At 53.5% G+C, this 17095-nt stretch overlaps 1 protein-coding gene across 1 annotated transcript; it reads left to right on the top strand.

Moving 5' to 3' along the window:
* Positions 1-368: 368 nt before the first annotated feature.
* On the top strand, positions 369-14738 carry RPRD2 (regulation of nuclear pre-mRNA domain containing 2). The gene is made up of 11 exons (XM_084303137.1): positions 369-980; positions 2937-3066; positions 3648-3748; positions 5016-5093; positions 6375-6427; positions 7015-7141; positions 7854-8029; positions 8626-8911; positions 9268-9543; positions 9858-10061; positions 10751-14738. Exons 1-11 carry the CDS (start codon positions 722-724, stop codon positions 13486-13488), a joined length of 4428 nt encoding a protein of 1475 aa, XP_084159263.1. The 5' UTR covers positions 369-721; the 3' UTR covers positions 13489-14738.
* The last annotated feature ends 2357 nt before the right edge of the window (positions 14739-17095 follow it).

Below are 17095 nucleotides of genomic sequence, written 5' to 3'. Positions count from 1 at the left end.
ACCCCCATTAAGGCACAGCCCCCCGGTAAATCTCCCCGCTAGATCAGATTCAGCTTCCCGGTAGGGTTAAGCACCCCGATACGGCCCCATTTCCCGGTGGGCCTCCCCGCTCCGCCTCCTCTCCCGCTCCCGTTTCCCTCAGCGCCCTCCCCTCTCCTCCCTTCCCGCCCCGGCGGCGGCCATTTTGTGGCGCGGGGCAGGCCGGGAGCCCCTCAGAAGGGGGCGGGTGGGCGGGGGGGGCGGGGGCGCGCAGGGCGCATGCGCAGCGCCTGAAGGGGCCGGAGCGGTTGGGGGGGGGGGGGGGGGCGCCGTGTGAGGGAGCCTGGCACAAAATGGCGGCGGGGGGGCGGGCGCTGCGCTCGGGGGGGGGCCGCCGCCGACTGAGCGGCTCCGCCGCCTCCTCCCCGCTCATCCCCGGCCGGGGGGGGGGGGCTTGGGGGCTTCAGGGGGGGCCCCTCCGGCCTCCTCGAGCCCTTTGGGGTTGAGGCGTTTGCAGGCGGCTTCGTCAGCCGCAGCCTCTCCCCGCCCGCCAGCCAGCGGTGAGGGCCGCGGCGGCGTTTTTTGGGACCCCCCCCCCCCCCCTTCCCCGGGGGGGAGGCCTGAGGGGGGGGTAAAAGCGGCGGCTGCGGCCTCCCCCCGCCCCCCCCCCCTCACGGCGGGCAGCGGCCGTTGAGGCTCCGCCGAGCGGCCGAGGCCCCGCCTGGGCGAGGAGGGCAGGAAGATGGCGGCGGGCGGCGGCGGCAGGGCCTCGTCGTCTTCCTCCTCCTCTTCCTCGGCCGCCTCCTCCTCATCCTCCTCCTCCTCCACCTCCTCCTCGGCGGCGTCGTCTTCAGCCGGCGCCCTGGAGGCCTCGCTCGACAGAAAGCTGCAGGCGGTGACCAACACCATGGAGTCCATCCAGGGCCTCTCCTCCTGGTGCCTGGAGAACAAGCGGCACCACAGCACCATCGTCTACCACTGGATGAAGTGGCTGAGGCGCTGTGAGTGCAGGCCCCGGGGGCGGGGGACGCCCCCTTCCCTTCCCTCTTTCCCCCTCCTGGGGGCTCCCACCCCAAAAAAAAAAAAAACAAAAAAAAAATCCCCAGGGTTGAGGGTCCTGAGGGGATGGGGGCAGCCCTGAGGGGGGGGGGGAACGGGGCCTTGTTGTGGGCTCGGGGCTGGTGTCCTTGGGGGGGGGCTCTGTGCTGAGGGGGGGTCCCCAAGGTGATGGGGTCCCTGAATTTGTAGGGTCCTTGTGTGGGTGTGAAGGCAGAGCCCCCAGCCCCATATTCCAGCCCCAACCGCTTGCCCCATGGGCAGGGGGCAGCTTGGAGGGGAGGGGGCTGGAGCTGTGGGGTCGCCCCCCCCGGGTTCCCAACCGAATTCAGGGATCGAGCTGCGGTCTGGCGGCCTCTGAGGCGTGATTACCCGGAGATATTCCAGCCTTGCGTAGCTCCTGGGCGAGCTTTCTGCTTGGAATCGCAGCTTTGTGCTTTAAAATTAAAAAAAAAAAAAGGGGTACCTTGGGCCTCCGAAATCCTGCCCGCGCTCGCCTCGGTTGCGGAGCGTTGTTGTGAGGGATGTGGTCGTGGGGCTCAGGCGTCGTCACCCTCCTGATCCCTGGAGCGAGCGGCCTGCCAGAGGCATAAATATGAAAAGATTTAAGTGCTGGGGGTCCAAATTCCCCTTTGGCAAACCCCAGCAGCAGGCAGGGTGCCAGAGGGGGGGTGGGGGGGGGGGAATGTTTTCCCAAACCTAAATAAGGCTGAGCTCACTGCTGCGTGGACGCTTGTGTGGTGCTGTGGGGCCGTGGAGGTGATGGCAGCGAGGGCTGAGGGCAGCAGAACAGCCCCCAGCTCCCTCCCCGTGCTCAGGGACACGCAGAGCAGCTCCTCCTGCTGCCACCCAAGTGTTGTGGCTCCTCGGCCCGTGATCCCTGAGATCCCTGAGCATCTCACCGTGGGTCAGGCTCAGCATGACCCGGCTCCCAATTCCCTGCCTGCATCTCAGGGCAGCTTTTCCTTGGCCTGCGCCCTCGCTTCCAGCATTTTTCAGGCACAGCCCTGCTCGTTTTTCTTCCTCAGAGCTCCTGTCCCGCTCGCTCACGGCGCTGAGACCCTTCCCCATGCCCCGTGGCTGCAGCATTTGTCTTTCTGCACAGCTCCTCCACTCCACAGAGCTCCCAAAGCCCCTTTTCTACCCCTCGCTCCTGGCACTGCCCCTTCCTCTCATTTGGTCTCCTTTATTAGCCTTTATCTTGCTCCCAAGTTCATCAAAATCCATTTAATTGCTCTCTTTTGGAGGCTGACGCTCTGCTCCTGCTCTGCCAGCTCCCGGTCGCCACCAAGCTCTTGGCTCCCCCCGACCCGTTGGGACCGACGTGGGCTTTTCTTTGTCATTATTCTTATTTTAATTTATTTTCTTCCTGGTGACTTCAAGGCCAGAGCACCGTGGGCAGGACGAATTGGGGCAGAAAGCGAAGAAATGGGGGAAACGAAGCGCTCAGGAGGCTGCACGGGGTTAAATGTGATTATTCTTAGAAAATTGTGCAGCCCCAGAGCTTCAGGGGCCCTACGAGCCCCACGCTCCAGCAGCTGACCTCCTGGTGCTGGCTGCTGCCTCTCCTTCTGGTGCTACCTTCCTCTTGTTTAGGGGATGGCGCAGAAATTGTGGGTTTTTTTGGGTGTATTTCTGTGTTCTTGCTGTGCCCGAGTCAGGACAGGGGCCTGACGTTATTAGGAACAACGTTTATTTTTGGGGAGAGCTGGAAGTGAGGTGGCTGGGAGCCATCCCCTCTAAGCTCCTGAGTTCTCCCGTTAGTTTGGGCTTGCTGCTAGACAGAATGGCTGCAAAACAAAAAAGCAGGCGCTTAAATTATATCAGAAGTGCCGTGGGCACGGCTGCTTTTACCTGGGGATGAACCTGAACGTTGTTTGTGTGTTTGTTTTTGCCTTCAGCCGCCTTCCCTCATCGACTGAACCTTTTTTACCTGGCCAACGACGTGATACAGAACTGCAAGAGAAAAAACGCCATCGTGTTCCGCGACACGTTTGCAGAAGTGCTCCCCGAAGCTGCTTCGTTAGTGAAGTAAGTAACGGCGTGCTGGAAGCCTGGGCGTCCCCAAAAACATGCTCCTGAACATCTCCCAACTTTAGAAACGTTAGCAAAACGTCACGGATTGTTCCTGTTGGGTTCAGCCCTTTAAAACCCCTCGTTTTGAAGGTGTTATTTCGTGCCCTCGTGCTTGCAGACACCGGTCCTGCTTTCCCGAGGCCACTCGGCGTGCTAAAAATGCTCCGGGGCTGTGGTGTGAAGCTCAGTGCTGTGACACCGAGAGCTGTGCCCATCCCGGGGGCTGCCAGGAGGGCGTGCGGCTGCCTTTTGGCCCCTGGGGGATCTTGTTCACCTTCAGGTTCTCAAATATCCGTATCTACGGGTTCTCAAAGTCAGTCTTTAGTCCAAATTTGGGGTTAGAAATGATAATGTGGGAGAAATCACAGTGAGATTGCTGCTGCTCTCTGGCATGGGGATGTGATTTGCTCTGAAGGGTCTTGGAAACTTGATTTTAACCTAGAATTACTTTACTCTTTTTAGAATCATGAGAAATTGGTGTGTGGAGGGAAAAAAAAATAATAATAAAGAAAAAACATTCTGTTCTTCTCTTTCAGGGATCCGTCAGTTTCCAAATCTATAGAAAGAATCTTCAAAATCTGGGAGGACAGAAATGTGTACCCCGAGGAAACTATTCTGGCACTAAAAGAAGCTCTGAGTAAGTCATTTGCCCTTTTTGGTTCTTAACTTACCAATGCACGTGCAAGTTTGATATGGTTAAAGACTACTCCTGATGCCAGAGTGAAATGCCTTTGTCACGTGTGTGCTCTTTCTACCCTTGCACAGAGCAAAAAGGAAAGGTAGCGAGGTGTGAGGGGCACAGAATTTGTCTGCTTCGTGCTTCTTGTACCTAAAGACAGCTCTGAATCCTTTAAGGGAAGCTGGAGTTGTTCCAGCTGAGAGCAAAATCCGCGTGGATGTGAAGTGGTCTTGGAAATCCCGAGCGTTGTGTCCCGGGAGAGGTTGTGTCTGCCTCTTCCTTTGAGCACGAGCCCTCTTACACCTGAACTGAGCCTTGGATGTGATGGAGGTGTGAACAACGAAGGTGGTTTTGTTCCTCTCCACTCAGTTTTAGTACTAAGTTGTAGTTCCTGATATTTGTCACGTAGGAAACCGGCTGAAAGCAAAGCTGGAGGCTGAGGTAGCCTGATTGTGCTTACCAAACACTCTGTTTAAAAACTGAAATCACTAAAACTGACCTGGAAACATGTGTAGTCAGGTAAAACCAGCAATTAAGCCAGCACAATTAGCCAAAGATAAGTGTATGGACTTATCTCGAAGGAAAATTAGACCCCGTTTGTGCTCTGTTTGGTTACGTCAGTAACAGCCAAAGGAGCTGCAGGAAATCCTTGCCTGTGGTTTCGAAGGGCCAGCTGTAGTTGTTGCAGAGGGATCCAGCACCCTGGGCTCCGATTTTGGCACACGGAGAGTCTGTAGTTGAGCACTGCATGTGGAGAAGTGAAGTTTGTGTTAGGAAACCTGGAGCTTCTGTAACTTGAAATGTGTTTCTGATCACTTGCAGATCAGGTGTGATGTCTGTTTTTTCAACTTGCATTGCTTGTCTGTTGAATGCTGATTTCCTAAAAGCCTACCTAAAGGGCAGTTATAAAACTAAACCACTTTTTTTTTTAGATGCATTGTGTTTTTCCTTTTTATTTTGGTCATTGCTGTGATTTTTGAACTGTCTTAGTGCAAGGGCAAACAGAAACTTGATTTAAAACTGGAAGACCATCCCGCAGGTTGCTGTATCCCTGAGTAAACTTAGGTTCTCTTGGGCATCCAGCAGCTCATCGAAGGAAGTTGGTCTAGGTATTTTAAAACAAATTTCTGTTCACTCTTTTTACCATACAACCATATGGCACCAAAAACCAGATTCTTAAAGGAATCCCATAATGCCAGACTGCAAAAACTGAAATGTTTTCCAGGTACCACTTTCAAAACTCAGAAGCAGCTGAAAGAAACTCTGAACAAACAACCGAATAAGCCGTGGAAGAAATCTCAAAGTAAGGAACCAATGTGAACTCTCTGAACTAATATAAAAATTGCCTTCTTGAGGAACAGAAGAAAGGCTAGCCCTAAACGGGCAAAGTACCTGGACTAAAATACGAGCCAGCATGCACCTTCCAGGCTTGTAAAGCTCCTTACAGACTAATATGTAAAGTGCCAAGGAGTTGTTGCTAGAGAACCACTTTTTTTTAAAGGAATGAAGTGTGAAAAAAAGACTTGAGAGCAGAGAGTAGAGGAAAGATCAGGTGAAACCTCTTGGAAACTGGCGTTAGACTATGCAGAGATGGAGAGAAGACAGCCAGAACCCTGCGCTTGGGCAGCAGGAAGGCGTGGTGGACAGGACCTTCATGTTCAGGAACACATCTTCACCAGCAAGCTAGATGCTAGAATAAAAGCAACCTGCAAGCTGGCAGTGCAGATAACGAACTTTGCCATCCAACATTCCCAGGAGTGCAGCCTAGCTGGAAATGCATTTCTCACAGGCTAATCTCAGTGTACACTGAAGCCCCGAATGCAAGATGATGGAAGGGTAGGGCTAAGATGCAGCACGCGCCTGCTGGTACCAGTGCTGAGAGCAGAAGGTTAACGAAAGGGCTTGGAAGCTTTAATTACTTGGCTAACACCACCAGCAAAAGTGCATTCCCCAACCCAAGTGCATTCAGCATGGATGAAGGATGTAGCCTTTCACTTCAGCTCACACGTTTCTCCTCTTTTTGTCCAGAAACAAACGGATTTAGCGTCTCCTGATGGTGGGATTCCATCCGTCCCGTTAGTGAGGTGTCAGAGTAGGGGTGTAGGATTTTTTGTTGAGGTTGAGAGCTTGGTTAAGCCCCGTAAGTAGGAAAGAGAGACCCCATCTGAAGGAAATAATGAGCTGTGTGGTAGCTCCGAGTCTGGCATTTAGGAAATCTTATTACCTTGTAGGGAAGTATAAGCTGTCACCTTATCAATCTTTGCAGGGACTTGTCTTCCCAACAGCAGAGCTGGAGAAGGTACGCACAGCAAACTTGTGTAGCACGTAAAAATGTGACATTAGTCTGATTTGTTGGCCACCATCACAACCTAGCTGTGCGTGACCGTGTCCGGTTTAGCTAACGGAAAGCCAGAGCACTGAGGGACATCGGTGTGGAGGGCAAGCTGCGAGGAATAACAGCAGCCTGCGAGCCTTTTGTTGAGTTTTGTTGAAATGTTTTTGATTAGAGCTGCCTTTTGTGACTTTTGATTAGCATCAACCTGTGATTCCTCGGTTTCTTTATACTTTTCCTTTCTTCCAACAGCATCCACCAACCCAAAAGCTGCTTTGAAGTCCAAGATTGTCGCTGAATTCAGAGTAAGTCTGCAAGTGGAAATGTTCTGTTGTGCTAACCTCTGTCCTTGGGCTGTCGCTTTTCTGTCTTACGTCCACCAGCAGCATAAACTTGATCAGAAAATCTAGTATCCAGTGTCTTTTTGTTCCTTGGTGCTGTTGGCTGGTAGGCATTTCAGCTGTGAGCCTTGTTTAGGGCTAGTAGTGAAAAGTGCAGCTTGGGGTGGTGGAGGAGATGGTGGCAATAAATTCTTCTAGAATACTCCCCCGGAAGGAGCAAGATCCATTGCAGAAATGCATGCTCACTGCTGAATGTAATGATTAAAAAAAAGTCCTGTCCCTGTTCTTAATCATCACAGCTAAGCCAGGAGACCTGTAGAAGTGCCAGCCCTGCCTAAACCTCTGTCAGCTGATCTGGTGGACTTCAGGTTCAAAATCCAGAGGTTCCCCTAGTCTATTCCTGCAGTAGCTTTAACTCAAAAATGAATTAAATTAATTGAAAAGAAGCATTGCTTGTTGCCGAAGTAGATCTGCGACGTTAGCTTCGCGAAGCAGGGGGATCTGTTCCGCAGGATGTGATGAGGATTCTTCTCTCGTTTGATTTTTTTCAGCCTCAGTCTCTCATTGACGAATTGCTGTTGTATAAGCGCTCGGAAGACCAGATAGAACTGAAAGAGAAGCAGCTCTCCACTATGCGAGTGGATGTGTGCAGCACTGAAACACTGAAATGCTTAAAAGGTAAAAATAGCGTCTAATGTATAAAAACTGCTGTCATGAAGGAGGCACGAATACACGCTCTGAGATGTCGCAACTCGTACTTTCTGTTGAGCCTTAAACCAGAAATTGGACTCTGTGCAGTTCAGAATCACTAAACAGGTGCCTAAAATATTTAATTTGGACCTCAATGTAGAAACAATAATGAAGGAAGGACAGAACTCCAGATTTTTGCCTCTTCCCAAACAGAAGGGGGCTCTCTGGTTAATAGAAACAGCAAAACGTTGCACTTCTGCCTTTATTTATCATTAACCACAAACGAGTTGGAAAACAACAAGGACTGCTTGCAGCTCGGCCTCTTGCAGTGCCTTTAGCTGGTTGATGACAGCCTGGTTCTCATGCAACCGATCTCCTCACGCACCAGAGGGGTGATGTGTGTCACATGTGTGTCACTTTACACTTTCAGGATGCTGCAGCAGTGTTTTAATGCCATGGTATCACCTCACCTGCTCAGCATGGTGCATGAATGCTGCTCGCTGCCTCACTTTGCATGCCCAAGGCAGGGCTTTGTGGCTGCTGATCCGTGAGCAGAGCAGTTTGGGGAGCAGAAAGTGGTGCAGTGCGTGGGGTCTCCTGTCTCAGCTCCCCACTCACTGCTGTTCAGGGGACACTTCTGAGGGCTGATGTCCCGTTTGGTGGACGACAGCTGACCCGTGTGATGTTATTCTCCTTCTAGACAAAACAGGAGGCAAGAAGTTCTCCAAGGAGTTTGAAGAAGCGAGTTCAAAGCTCGAGGAGTTTGTAAACGGCTTGGACAAGCAAGTGAAAAACGGCCCCTCGCTAACTGAAGCCCTGGAGAACGCTGGTATATTTTATGAAGCGCAGTACAAGGAAGTCAAAGTCGTAGCGAACGTAAGTGTGATTTTCCTCAGCCTTCCTCGTGTGGACTGACGTTTGCCTGTGTTTTGCTGGGTAAACTGGAGGCTGAAAAATGCATCCTCTGTCTGTTTGGGAGAAGGAGATGCTACAAAATTCCTGGGTCGGAGGCTGAGTTTGCAGAACCTTGCACATTGCTGCAGTTTCAGCTCCTCTGCGTTTTTGAAAGGGGAGATAATTGCACTTAGTCTAACAAATCCTAAATTCTGGAAACCACACGAGGTGGTGTAGTCAGTATGAGAACTAGATGAGCAAACTGAGAGAATTTGGTACAGCATTGTAGAAACAGAACAAACAACCCTCCCCCCAAAAAAAGAACAACAGAAACAGTAGCTCATTTGTTTTGTATGAAAATTGTTTTAAGTAACTGGAAACAGCTTTTATCTAACCCTTCTTATGCGTTCCTTGCTCTGCAAGTCAAAGCTGAGATCTTACTGCAAGGTTCTGAGTAGGGTACAGATAATTGGAAATGGAGATGGTTTTCTCAGGATGTGTTCTGCTTTGGTTAGAGAAGTAATTGAGGCATGTTGTCTTCCGATAAAAGACGCAGTTCAATGTCTGTTCCTTCTCAGGCTTACAAAACGTTTGCTAACAGAGTGAGCAATCTGAAGAAAAAGCTGGATCAGCTGAAAGCAACGCTTCCTGATCCGGAGGAGTCTCCTGTCCCCTCCCCGAGTATGGACGCCCCATCTCCAACGGGCTCCGAGTCCCCCTTCCAGGGGATGGGGGAGGAGGACAGCTCACGTTCTCCAGCAGTTGGAAACCGCAAGACGGCGTCTCCAGAGCCCGTGACAGATAATCGGGACGTGGAGGACATGGAACTGTCTGACGTGGAGGACGATACGTCTAAAATCATTGGTATGTTCTGCGCGAGCAGCGGTGGGACTGCGTAGAACTTGTATCTGCCCAAAACACCCTTTGCAAACCTCATTTGGGAGGGAGAGCAGGTGCAAAACCCTCGCTGGGCTGCGGATGGCGCACTTGAGTTGCAGTCTGCACCACTCCTCCAGCCCCAGCAGGGAAGTTGCGAGCTGCCTGGGATTGTTCCCCCTCTCCCAAACCACTCCCCAGAATGCTTTTTAGATAACCTCAGGGAGTCAGACTCAAATTCCCTGCCCGGTGGTAAATGAAGATCGCATCGAAAAAATCTCATACCCTAAATAACCCTTAAAAGACAGAGAGATAATTCTGGGCTTCTTCTCCCCCTGCTGCAGTGGAGGAGAGGAAGGAGAAGCAGGCTGCTCCACCTTCAGCCCCTGTGAAGGCTGAAAATGCCCCAAAAGCAGCGCCGGCCACCGCTGCTGTCAGCACAACCTCGGTGACAGTGACAACACCCGCCCAGACTCCTCCAACTCCTCCAGCTCCCAAGGTGGTGAGCGCGGCGCCCGTCCCTCCATCGCCAGCGCTCGCCTTGCCAAACCTTGCGAACGTCGACCTGGCAAAGATCAGCTCCATCCTCAGCAGTTTAACTTCTGTCATGAAAAACACAGGTGAGTGCTGAAGTGGTCCCGGCGCAGGTGCTTGCCTTTGAAGAGCTGACAGTGGAGTTTTCCCTCTGTAATCTTTTAGAGCTAAGTTGTCATAAAATAACTGTCGCAAAATAAACACGATTGAGTTACTGCTTAAAGGTTGAGTTATTGCTTAAAGATTGGCTCGGTCTCTCTGACACAACTCTTGGCTTCGTGAGCCTCTCCTTGCTCACGCTCGCCAGAACTCTGCTGTGGTTGTATCTGTGGGAAATGTGAGCCAAAAAAGCTCCTCTTAACGAAGCAACATAGGTGAGCGGTGTGTGCTTCCATCCTAGGTGTCAGTCCTGCATCAAGACCTTCTCCGGGAACCCCGACAAGCCCAACAGCTCTAACTAGTGGCCTGAAGACTCCTGTCCTGGGGACTCCATCTGCTCCTTCAAACCCGTTAGCAAATATTCTCTCCAAAGTGGAGATAACTCCTGAGAGCATTCTGTCTGCCCTCTCCAAAACCCAGACTCAGACTGCGCCAGCACTGCAAGGTACTGGGGTGGATTTTGAGTGAACGTCTTAACGGTGCGTTCGACGTCAGTGTCGGCGCTGACACGTGCTGCTCTGCAGCCCTACAGCGAAAGTGAGGGGAGAAAAAGCTTAATTGAAACGTGTTACATTTTTTGGCAAGCAATAGATGACCTCCTCGGGTAACAGGAGTGTTGTGGAGCGGTGTTTTGTTACCTTCCTGTACATCTTCACGTTTCTGACCTGACCGTTGGGCATTTTTCCCGGAGCACTTCATGGAAGAACAGGGAGTGTGACAGGAGAGCAAATGAGGTCATTGTGGTTTCTTTGTGCTTCTGAGAGAGCTTTTCTAGTGGTTAGAGCAGAAAACTTCTCAGAGGCGCTCGTTGTGCTTCTGCAGCTCTGGTCAGCAGCGCAGCGTGCGCGCCTTTTATACTTGGCTGCAAAGCCAGGATGAGTTATTACTGAACTTACTCAGACGTATGTTGTAACTTTTATTTATAGGTTAATTATTGCCTCTGGCAAAAGTCCATAGCTCTGTGGGTGCTCACATTAATATTAAATGCTGCAAAATCCAGTCGTTTTCCTGGCTAAAACACGAAGTAGTTTTACGGAACATCTGTAATATAAATATAGGAGTCTCGCCCTTGACAGCGGTTGAAGTTCTCTTGCCTCTTACCCCAGTATCTGATCGCAGCGTTCTTTCTTCCAGGTCTGTCATCCTTACTTCAGAGCGTTGCTGGAAACACCATTCAGTCGAGCGAAGCCGCCTCGCAGAGCACTTCAGCGTCACCAGCCAACACGACTGTACCGTGCGTGAAGGGAAGGAATATTCCTTCCAACACCCAGTCCTTTATATCCAAAACTTTTGGTTATTCTCCCAATTCGTCAACCGCCGAGGTTTCCTCGACTTCAGTTACGAAGGCTCCCATTGGACATACCGCGGGGCTTTCAAGTTCCAGTTTTAAGCCGCCAACCAATTCCCTGGGATTCTCCAGTTCCCACCCTCCCAGTCCTTCCTCCCTTTTACCCACAGACACCTCAATGAGTCAATCCTCCGAAATTTCAAAGGCGAAGCTGGAATCGGAACCCCCCTCCCCAAGCCTGGAGATGAAGATACACAACTTCCTGAAGGGAAATCCCGGCTTCAGCGGCCTGAACTTGAATATTCCGATTTTAAGCAGCTTAGGGTCCAACATCGCAACGGAAAGTCACTCGGCTGACTTTCAGCGTGGTCCTACCAGCACTTCCATGGACAATGTGGACGGAACGCCGGTGCGCGATGAGCGGAGTGGGACGCCCACCCAGGACGAGATGATGGACAAGCCAACGTCCAGCAACGTTGACACCATCTCCTTGCTGTCAAAAATCATGAGCCCCGGTTCCTCTACTCCCAGCAGCACCAGGTCGCCTCTCCAGAGCAGGGACGATGGCTATCCCCAGGAGCTTTCCAATTCTGTGCACACCTACCGGCCCTTCGGCCTCGGCAGAGATTCTCCGGCCGGCATGTACAAGCAGCCTGCAGATAGCATGGAAATCCCCTCCTCTTTAATGGACTCCTCGCAGGAGAAGTTTTACCCGGACACGTCTTTCCAAGAAGACGAAGATTACCGTGACTTCGACTACTCCGGGCCCCCCCCGTCTGCCATGTTAAACCTGGAGAAAAAGCCCGCAAAGTCGATTTTGAAATCGAGTAAATTATCCGAAGCTGCGGAGTACCAGCCGGTCCTGTCCAGTTACGGTCAAAGATCGCAGGATTTCAGCGTCAAGTCGTCGTTCCCTCAGTCGATGAGGTCTATTCTCGATCAGAGCGAGAGCTGCGACCCGCTGTCCACGTCTCCAGGGCTGTACGGGAGCTACGGGCTGCGGGGCAACGACTCCACCTCGGATGGTTCCCCTTCGCCCAGTAAGAACGACGTTTTTTTCGCACCCGACTCCAATCACAACAACTTGCCGAAACCCGTGGTGCACTCGGGCCTCTCGCAGAAGCAGTACCCGGACTCGCCCCACTCCATCCCCCACCGCTCCCTTTTCTCCTCCCAAAGCCCCGCGGGCAGAGCGGCCGCGACGGGCGTGGACAAATCGTTGGGATCTTCCATTTCCGCCACCTCGACGATGGAGTTCAAGAACATGCTGAAGAACGCCTCCTCACGTAAACCCTCCGAGGAGAAGCATTTTAGCCAGATTTCTAAAAGCGGCTCCAACGAAGGGGTCGCTTTGTCCAGCCACGGCCAGGCCGGAGGGGCCAAAGGCGAGCAGCAGCAGCAGGAGGAGCACTACCGCATCGAGACCCGGGTGTCGTCGTCCTGCTTGGATTTGCCCGACAGCACCGAGGAGAAGGGAGCCCCCATCGAAACCCTGGGCTACCACAACGCCTCGAGCAGCAGGGGCATGTCCGGGGAGCCCATCCAGACCGTCGAATCCATCCGAGTGCTGGGGAAAGGAAGCAGAGGCCACGGGCGAGAGGCGAGCAGGTCGGGGTGGTTCGAGATGGGCAACGCGGCGAGCGCCTTCGATAACGGGCCCTCGAGCGCCTCGGAGCTGCCCGGCATGGGGGGCTTCCAGGCGCAGTACAAGGAGCACGTGGCCCCCTTCCAGGAGAGCGTGAACAATTTCAGAACGAATAACTTCAGCCCCGCTTTCGACCACCACATGCCACCTCCCATCCCGCCTCCTCCCCTGGAGCACGGGACTCCTTTCCAGAGGGATCCCGTCGGCCCTCCCCCGGGCCCCCCGACCGCTCCCCCCAAGGATCACGGCAGCCTCTTCCCGCGGGATCACTCGGTCCCCCCGCACCTGCCGCCCGTGGATCACACTAACCCCTTCTCGAAAGAAACCTCCTCTCCCCTCGCCCTGCCCCACGGCGTGCCCCCGCCTCCTTCCGTGGAGCACACCGGGGTCCCCTTCCCCGCTCCCCCGCCGCCCCCCGTCCCCGGGGAGCACGCCGGCGTCCCCTTCCCCACGCAGCAGCCGCCGCCGACCGGGGAGCACGGCGGCGTGCCCTTCCCCGCGCCTCCCATCCCCGTGGAGCACGGCGGCGGCGGCGCCTTCGCCAAGGAGCACGGTACCGTTCACCAAGGGACGCTGAAGGAGCATTTTAACGTGCACCCGGGACCCAGGGAGGCGACGGCCCAGCCCCAGCGGGACCCCGGCGGCGGCGGCGCCCCCCTGGTGGGCCGCGTGCGCGAGGCCGTGGGGCTGGGGGGCTCCCTCTCCAGGGAGCAGCAGCAGCTGGGGCCCGCCCGCAGCGTCACCCCCCTCGGCCCCGCTCACAGAGACACTGCCAACCGCGGCGGGATGATGGTCAGGAACCCGCGGGCAGACTTCAGGCCCAGGGAGCCCTTCCTAAACAGAGACCCCTTTCACAGCCTGAAGAGGCCCCGGCCGCCTTTCGGGAGGGGATCCCCCTTCTTTGCACCAAAACGCCCCTTCTTCCCCCCCAGGTACTGAAGCAGACGCCCATCTCTTGAGCGAAGGTATCCGGACATTGTAGAGAGCAGGGGAGTAGCGCTTTCACTTGGTTTTTCCTTTTTTTTTTTCTTCCCCTTTTTCCCCTTCCCTCTCTCCCTCCCTCCTGAAGAGCCCCGTAACACTTTTTTTCCTAAATTAAATGTTCTGTATTTTTTGGTTGTTCATTTCCTAAGCCACCCAGTTGGTGCGAGACTAGAAAAAAAAAATGTTTTAACAAAAAGAAGTATTGCTGTTGTAATAAAACTTCCAGTAGTAGTCTAAACAAAAAAAAAAAAGAGATGAAATGCGCGATGTTGGGATCTTCTTTTAGCTGATTACCAAATGGCTTCGCCTCCTGAGCCCTCGCAGCCCGTGTCAGACCACGAGGAGAGGTTGGGGGCAGGAGCTGTGCCGCTGGTAGGGAAGAACGAAGGGTCCAAGCGCTTTTCTGTGGTGATGGAGACCCCAACCACCCCAAGCAACCCCTCCTGTGCCTTTCCTGGGGGGGAATAACCCCCACCAACACCCGCAGGCTCTGCGGGGTGTCCCCCTGACTGCTTCTCTGGCTGGCAAAAAAAAACCACCACAAGCCCCTGCTCGGTGGCTGCCCCAGGAACCTTGAACTTGGTCTGCCTTCGGGCAGCGGGCTCTGGCCTGCGCGCTCCCCAGCATCTCCCGCGCAGGTTTTGACCCCAAAAACCAACAAATCGGGAACTCTCCAGCGGCCGGTGTGTTCCCTACACCCACCTGGCCGCAGCACCCTCCGCACGGCCGCGGCTCGCAGCAGCCCGCGTGCTCGTGGCCCCTTCCGTGGAGCTTAACCCCCTTTGGAAAAACCCCTCTTGTTTGTTATTTTTTTGTTCGTTTGCGTTGTTTTTTCCCCTTTTTTGTTGTTTTTTTCTTTCTTTTTTTTTTTTCCCCTGGGAACACTGTTTGACTTTCTCTGTGTGTGTATATATAATCGCTTTTTAACGCCATCTCTGATTGTGTGAAACTCACAGGCTGTAAGCTGAGAGACAGAACCTGCATGCGGAGGAATGGGGACGAGGCCGGGCCCCCTGCTCCCTGCGTGCTCTCCGTGGGGACGGCCCTGCCGCCGTGTGCGCAGGGGGCTTTTATATGAAGTTGGAATTTTACTTGATTAATTTTTATTTTATTATTATTTTTTTTTTTTTAGTTGGTAGAATTCATTATCTATACGTTTGATAAAGGTGTAGGGTTAAATATCTACATAAAAATTGCAAAAAAGAGCAAGTGGCAGAGCATTTCTTTGTTGCGTGTGCTCGGGCTGTGCTTTATTTAACGCAGAGGGGGTGCCCGCGAGGAAGCTGCGAGGTTTTGGACGGGGAGCTGGGCGAAATGTGGCAGGGAAGAAGCCAACGAAGGACGTTCAGAGGCACGAGGGGCTGGAGAGGAGAGGAGCTCGGGGCTGCTCGTCCTTTCCCTGTGCGTCAAACCCTTCAACACCCAGCTCTGACTGCTCCAGGTCATCTTCGTGTCCGGGTTTAGGGTCTGGCCTCCAAACCGCAGCCACGTGGGGACAGAGCCAGCGCTATCTCCGACCACCTTTTCCCTCTAGATACAAGAATGTGAATGATTTTTCTGCTGCTCTTGCTTCAAGTGGTGATTTCCAGGTCCAGCTGGGTTCGGCCGGGAGGTGAGGGTGGCCGCTCGCCGGCGTCCTGCCGCTCCGCGGTGGCTTTTGAGGTCAGATGAAGTGAAAGGACTCGTGTTAAGGCAAAAAAAAACAAAAAAAAAACACAAAACATTTTAACAGTGGAAGCTGCGAGGTTTTTCTGTCTGGAGGTTTTCCATTTTCCTCTGTGCTGTTACTTTAAAATAGCGGAGGCCCCACTGTACATATGTAAAAACCACCCGGTGATTTTGGGGACGTGAAGGCGTTTGCTTTTCCTCCCGCGTCTGTGATTTCAACCCCCGTTAACCAGACTTTAACTTTTGTATTTCACCTGACACGGAAAACAAATGAAATAAACGTGTATTTTTTAAATAAAAGCATGAAGCAGTGTGTCTCCTCACGGCCACGGCTCACCGGCACGCCTGCGGGACCGAGAGGCCGGACAGACACACGGACACCCACCACACTGTTGGATAATGTGAATAATGTGCGTCTTTTTTTTTTTTTTTGATGATTTTTGTTTGTTTTTTTTTTGTTTTTCTAAACCCTGCAGAATAACCGAGCGTGCTCGGAGGCCGCGGGAGGGTGAGCTGCTGTCGTTCCCAAACCGCTGTAAATACCGCCTGCTTTTTTTTTTTTTTTCTTTCCCTGTGCCTGTAAAGACGAGCGGGGGTGCGTGGGGTCGGGGGAGAGGAGGCGGTGATGAATCCGCAGATCATTTTGAAAAATGTGTATTAATACATTTAATAAAACACCTACTTCGGCTGGTTTCACACTCTTCTTTAACGGGGCCTTCTGCTTGCCTCTGGGGGCTGCTGGTGGCTGCTCCCAGGCCTCTGCTCTCCGCTGCTGCTCTTCCTCCTCCTCCTCCTCCTCCTCCTCCTCCTCCTCCTCCTCCTCCTGGGTTTCCCCTTCCCAGGATCCGAGGGCACTGGGAGAGGATCGGAGCCTCGCCGAGCACCTCCGTGGAGCCAAACTGCCACTGCACGTGCTGCTCTCCCCTGCTCCACCTCCTAGGGTTTTTCTTTCACACATGACTAATTTGGGGCTCTTTGTGCTGTTTCGGCTGCTTTTTCCTTGTGTTTTGCTTCAATCGGATAAGGGCAAGGACCCGCTGGGGGCTGGTTGTGTCCCAGCCCTGGGTATTTCCCTGCGGTGTCCCCAATTTTCCTGTCCCCCACGGGCTGGAGACGAAGCACGGCCACACTGAGGATGAGTGGAGTGAGCATCGATGCAGGCTTTTACCCCAAAACGGAGGCTGCTGCTACGGCTTCGTCCCCACAGCACCCACGTGCAGGATCCTCGGACCTCAGCCTACAGCAGGGTGAAACCTTTGGAGAAAGAGGGGGCTCCCAGACCCTATAACAAGAAGCCCCCAAAGGTTTTTGGGGTCCCAGAGTGGGGGGAGCCAAGGCGAGGAGTTGGGGCTGCTGCTGGGTGGGCTACAGGGGGGCTTCTGGTGGCTGGATGGGATTTGGGCTGCAGGAGAGGAAAATGGGGGTGTTTTGGGGTCTGGAGGATTTGGGGCGTTTTGAGGGATCTGGCCATAGGAATGTGAGCTGACAGTAGTTGGTGGCTGGAGGATTTGGGGTGTTTTTGAGGTGGAGCTGGGGGTAGGAGTGCAAAATGACAACGTTCTGGGGTGCGGAGAATTTGGGGCGCTTTTGAGGTGGCCGCAAGAAGCGTCAAGTGGTGTTGTGGGGTCTGGAGAATTTGGGGTGTTTTGAGGGGGATCTGGCCACGGGAGTGCTCAACGGCATCACCTCGGGGGCTGGAAAATTTGGGGCACTTCTGAGGTGGCCGCAGGAGCACACAATGGTGGCGTTTGGGGGGTTTCTGCTGAATTTGGGGTGTTTTGAGGGCTCTGGCCACACAACGGCAGCATTTTGGGGTCTGGAGAACTTGGGGCACTTTGGAGGCGGCTGGAGGAGCCTGAAGCGATGATGTTCTGGGGGCTGGAAAACTCGGGGC

The sequence above is a fragment of the Netta rufina genome (assembly GCF_964035555.1).
Source record: "Netta rufina genome assembly, chromosome: 29".
Lineage (NCBI taxonomy): Eukaryota > Metazoa > Chordata > Aves > Anseriformes > Anatidae > Netta > Netta rufina.
Note: the sequence above shows the minus strand (reverse complement) of the source record. Positions and strands in the feature narration are given on the sequence as shown.

Bases quoted from the DNA above. Each gene is read 5' to 3' on its own strand.
- RPRD2 (XM_084303137.1), top strand. From the start codon at position 722: ATGGCGGCGGGCGGCGGCGGCAGGGCCTCGTCGTCTTCCTCCTCCTCT. The intron at 3,067-3,647 runs GTAAGTAACGGC...CTTCTCTTTCAG, and splicing joins GAAGCTGCTTCGTTAGTGAA to GGATCCGTCAGTTTCCAAAT. The intron at 3,749-5,015 runs GTAAGTCATTTG...AATGTTTTCCAG, and splicing joins GGCACTAAAAGAAGCTCTGA to GTACCACTTTCAAAACTCAG.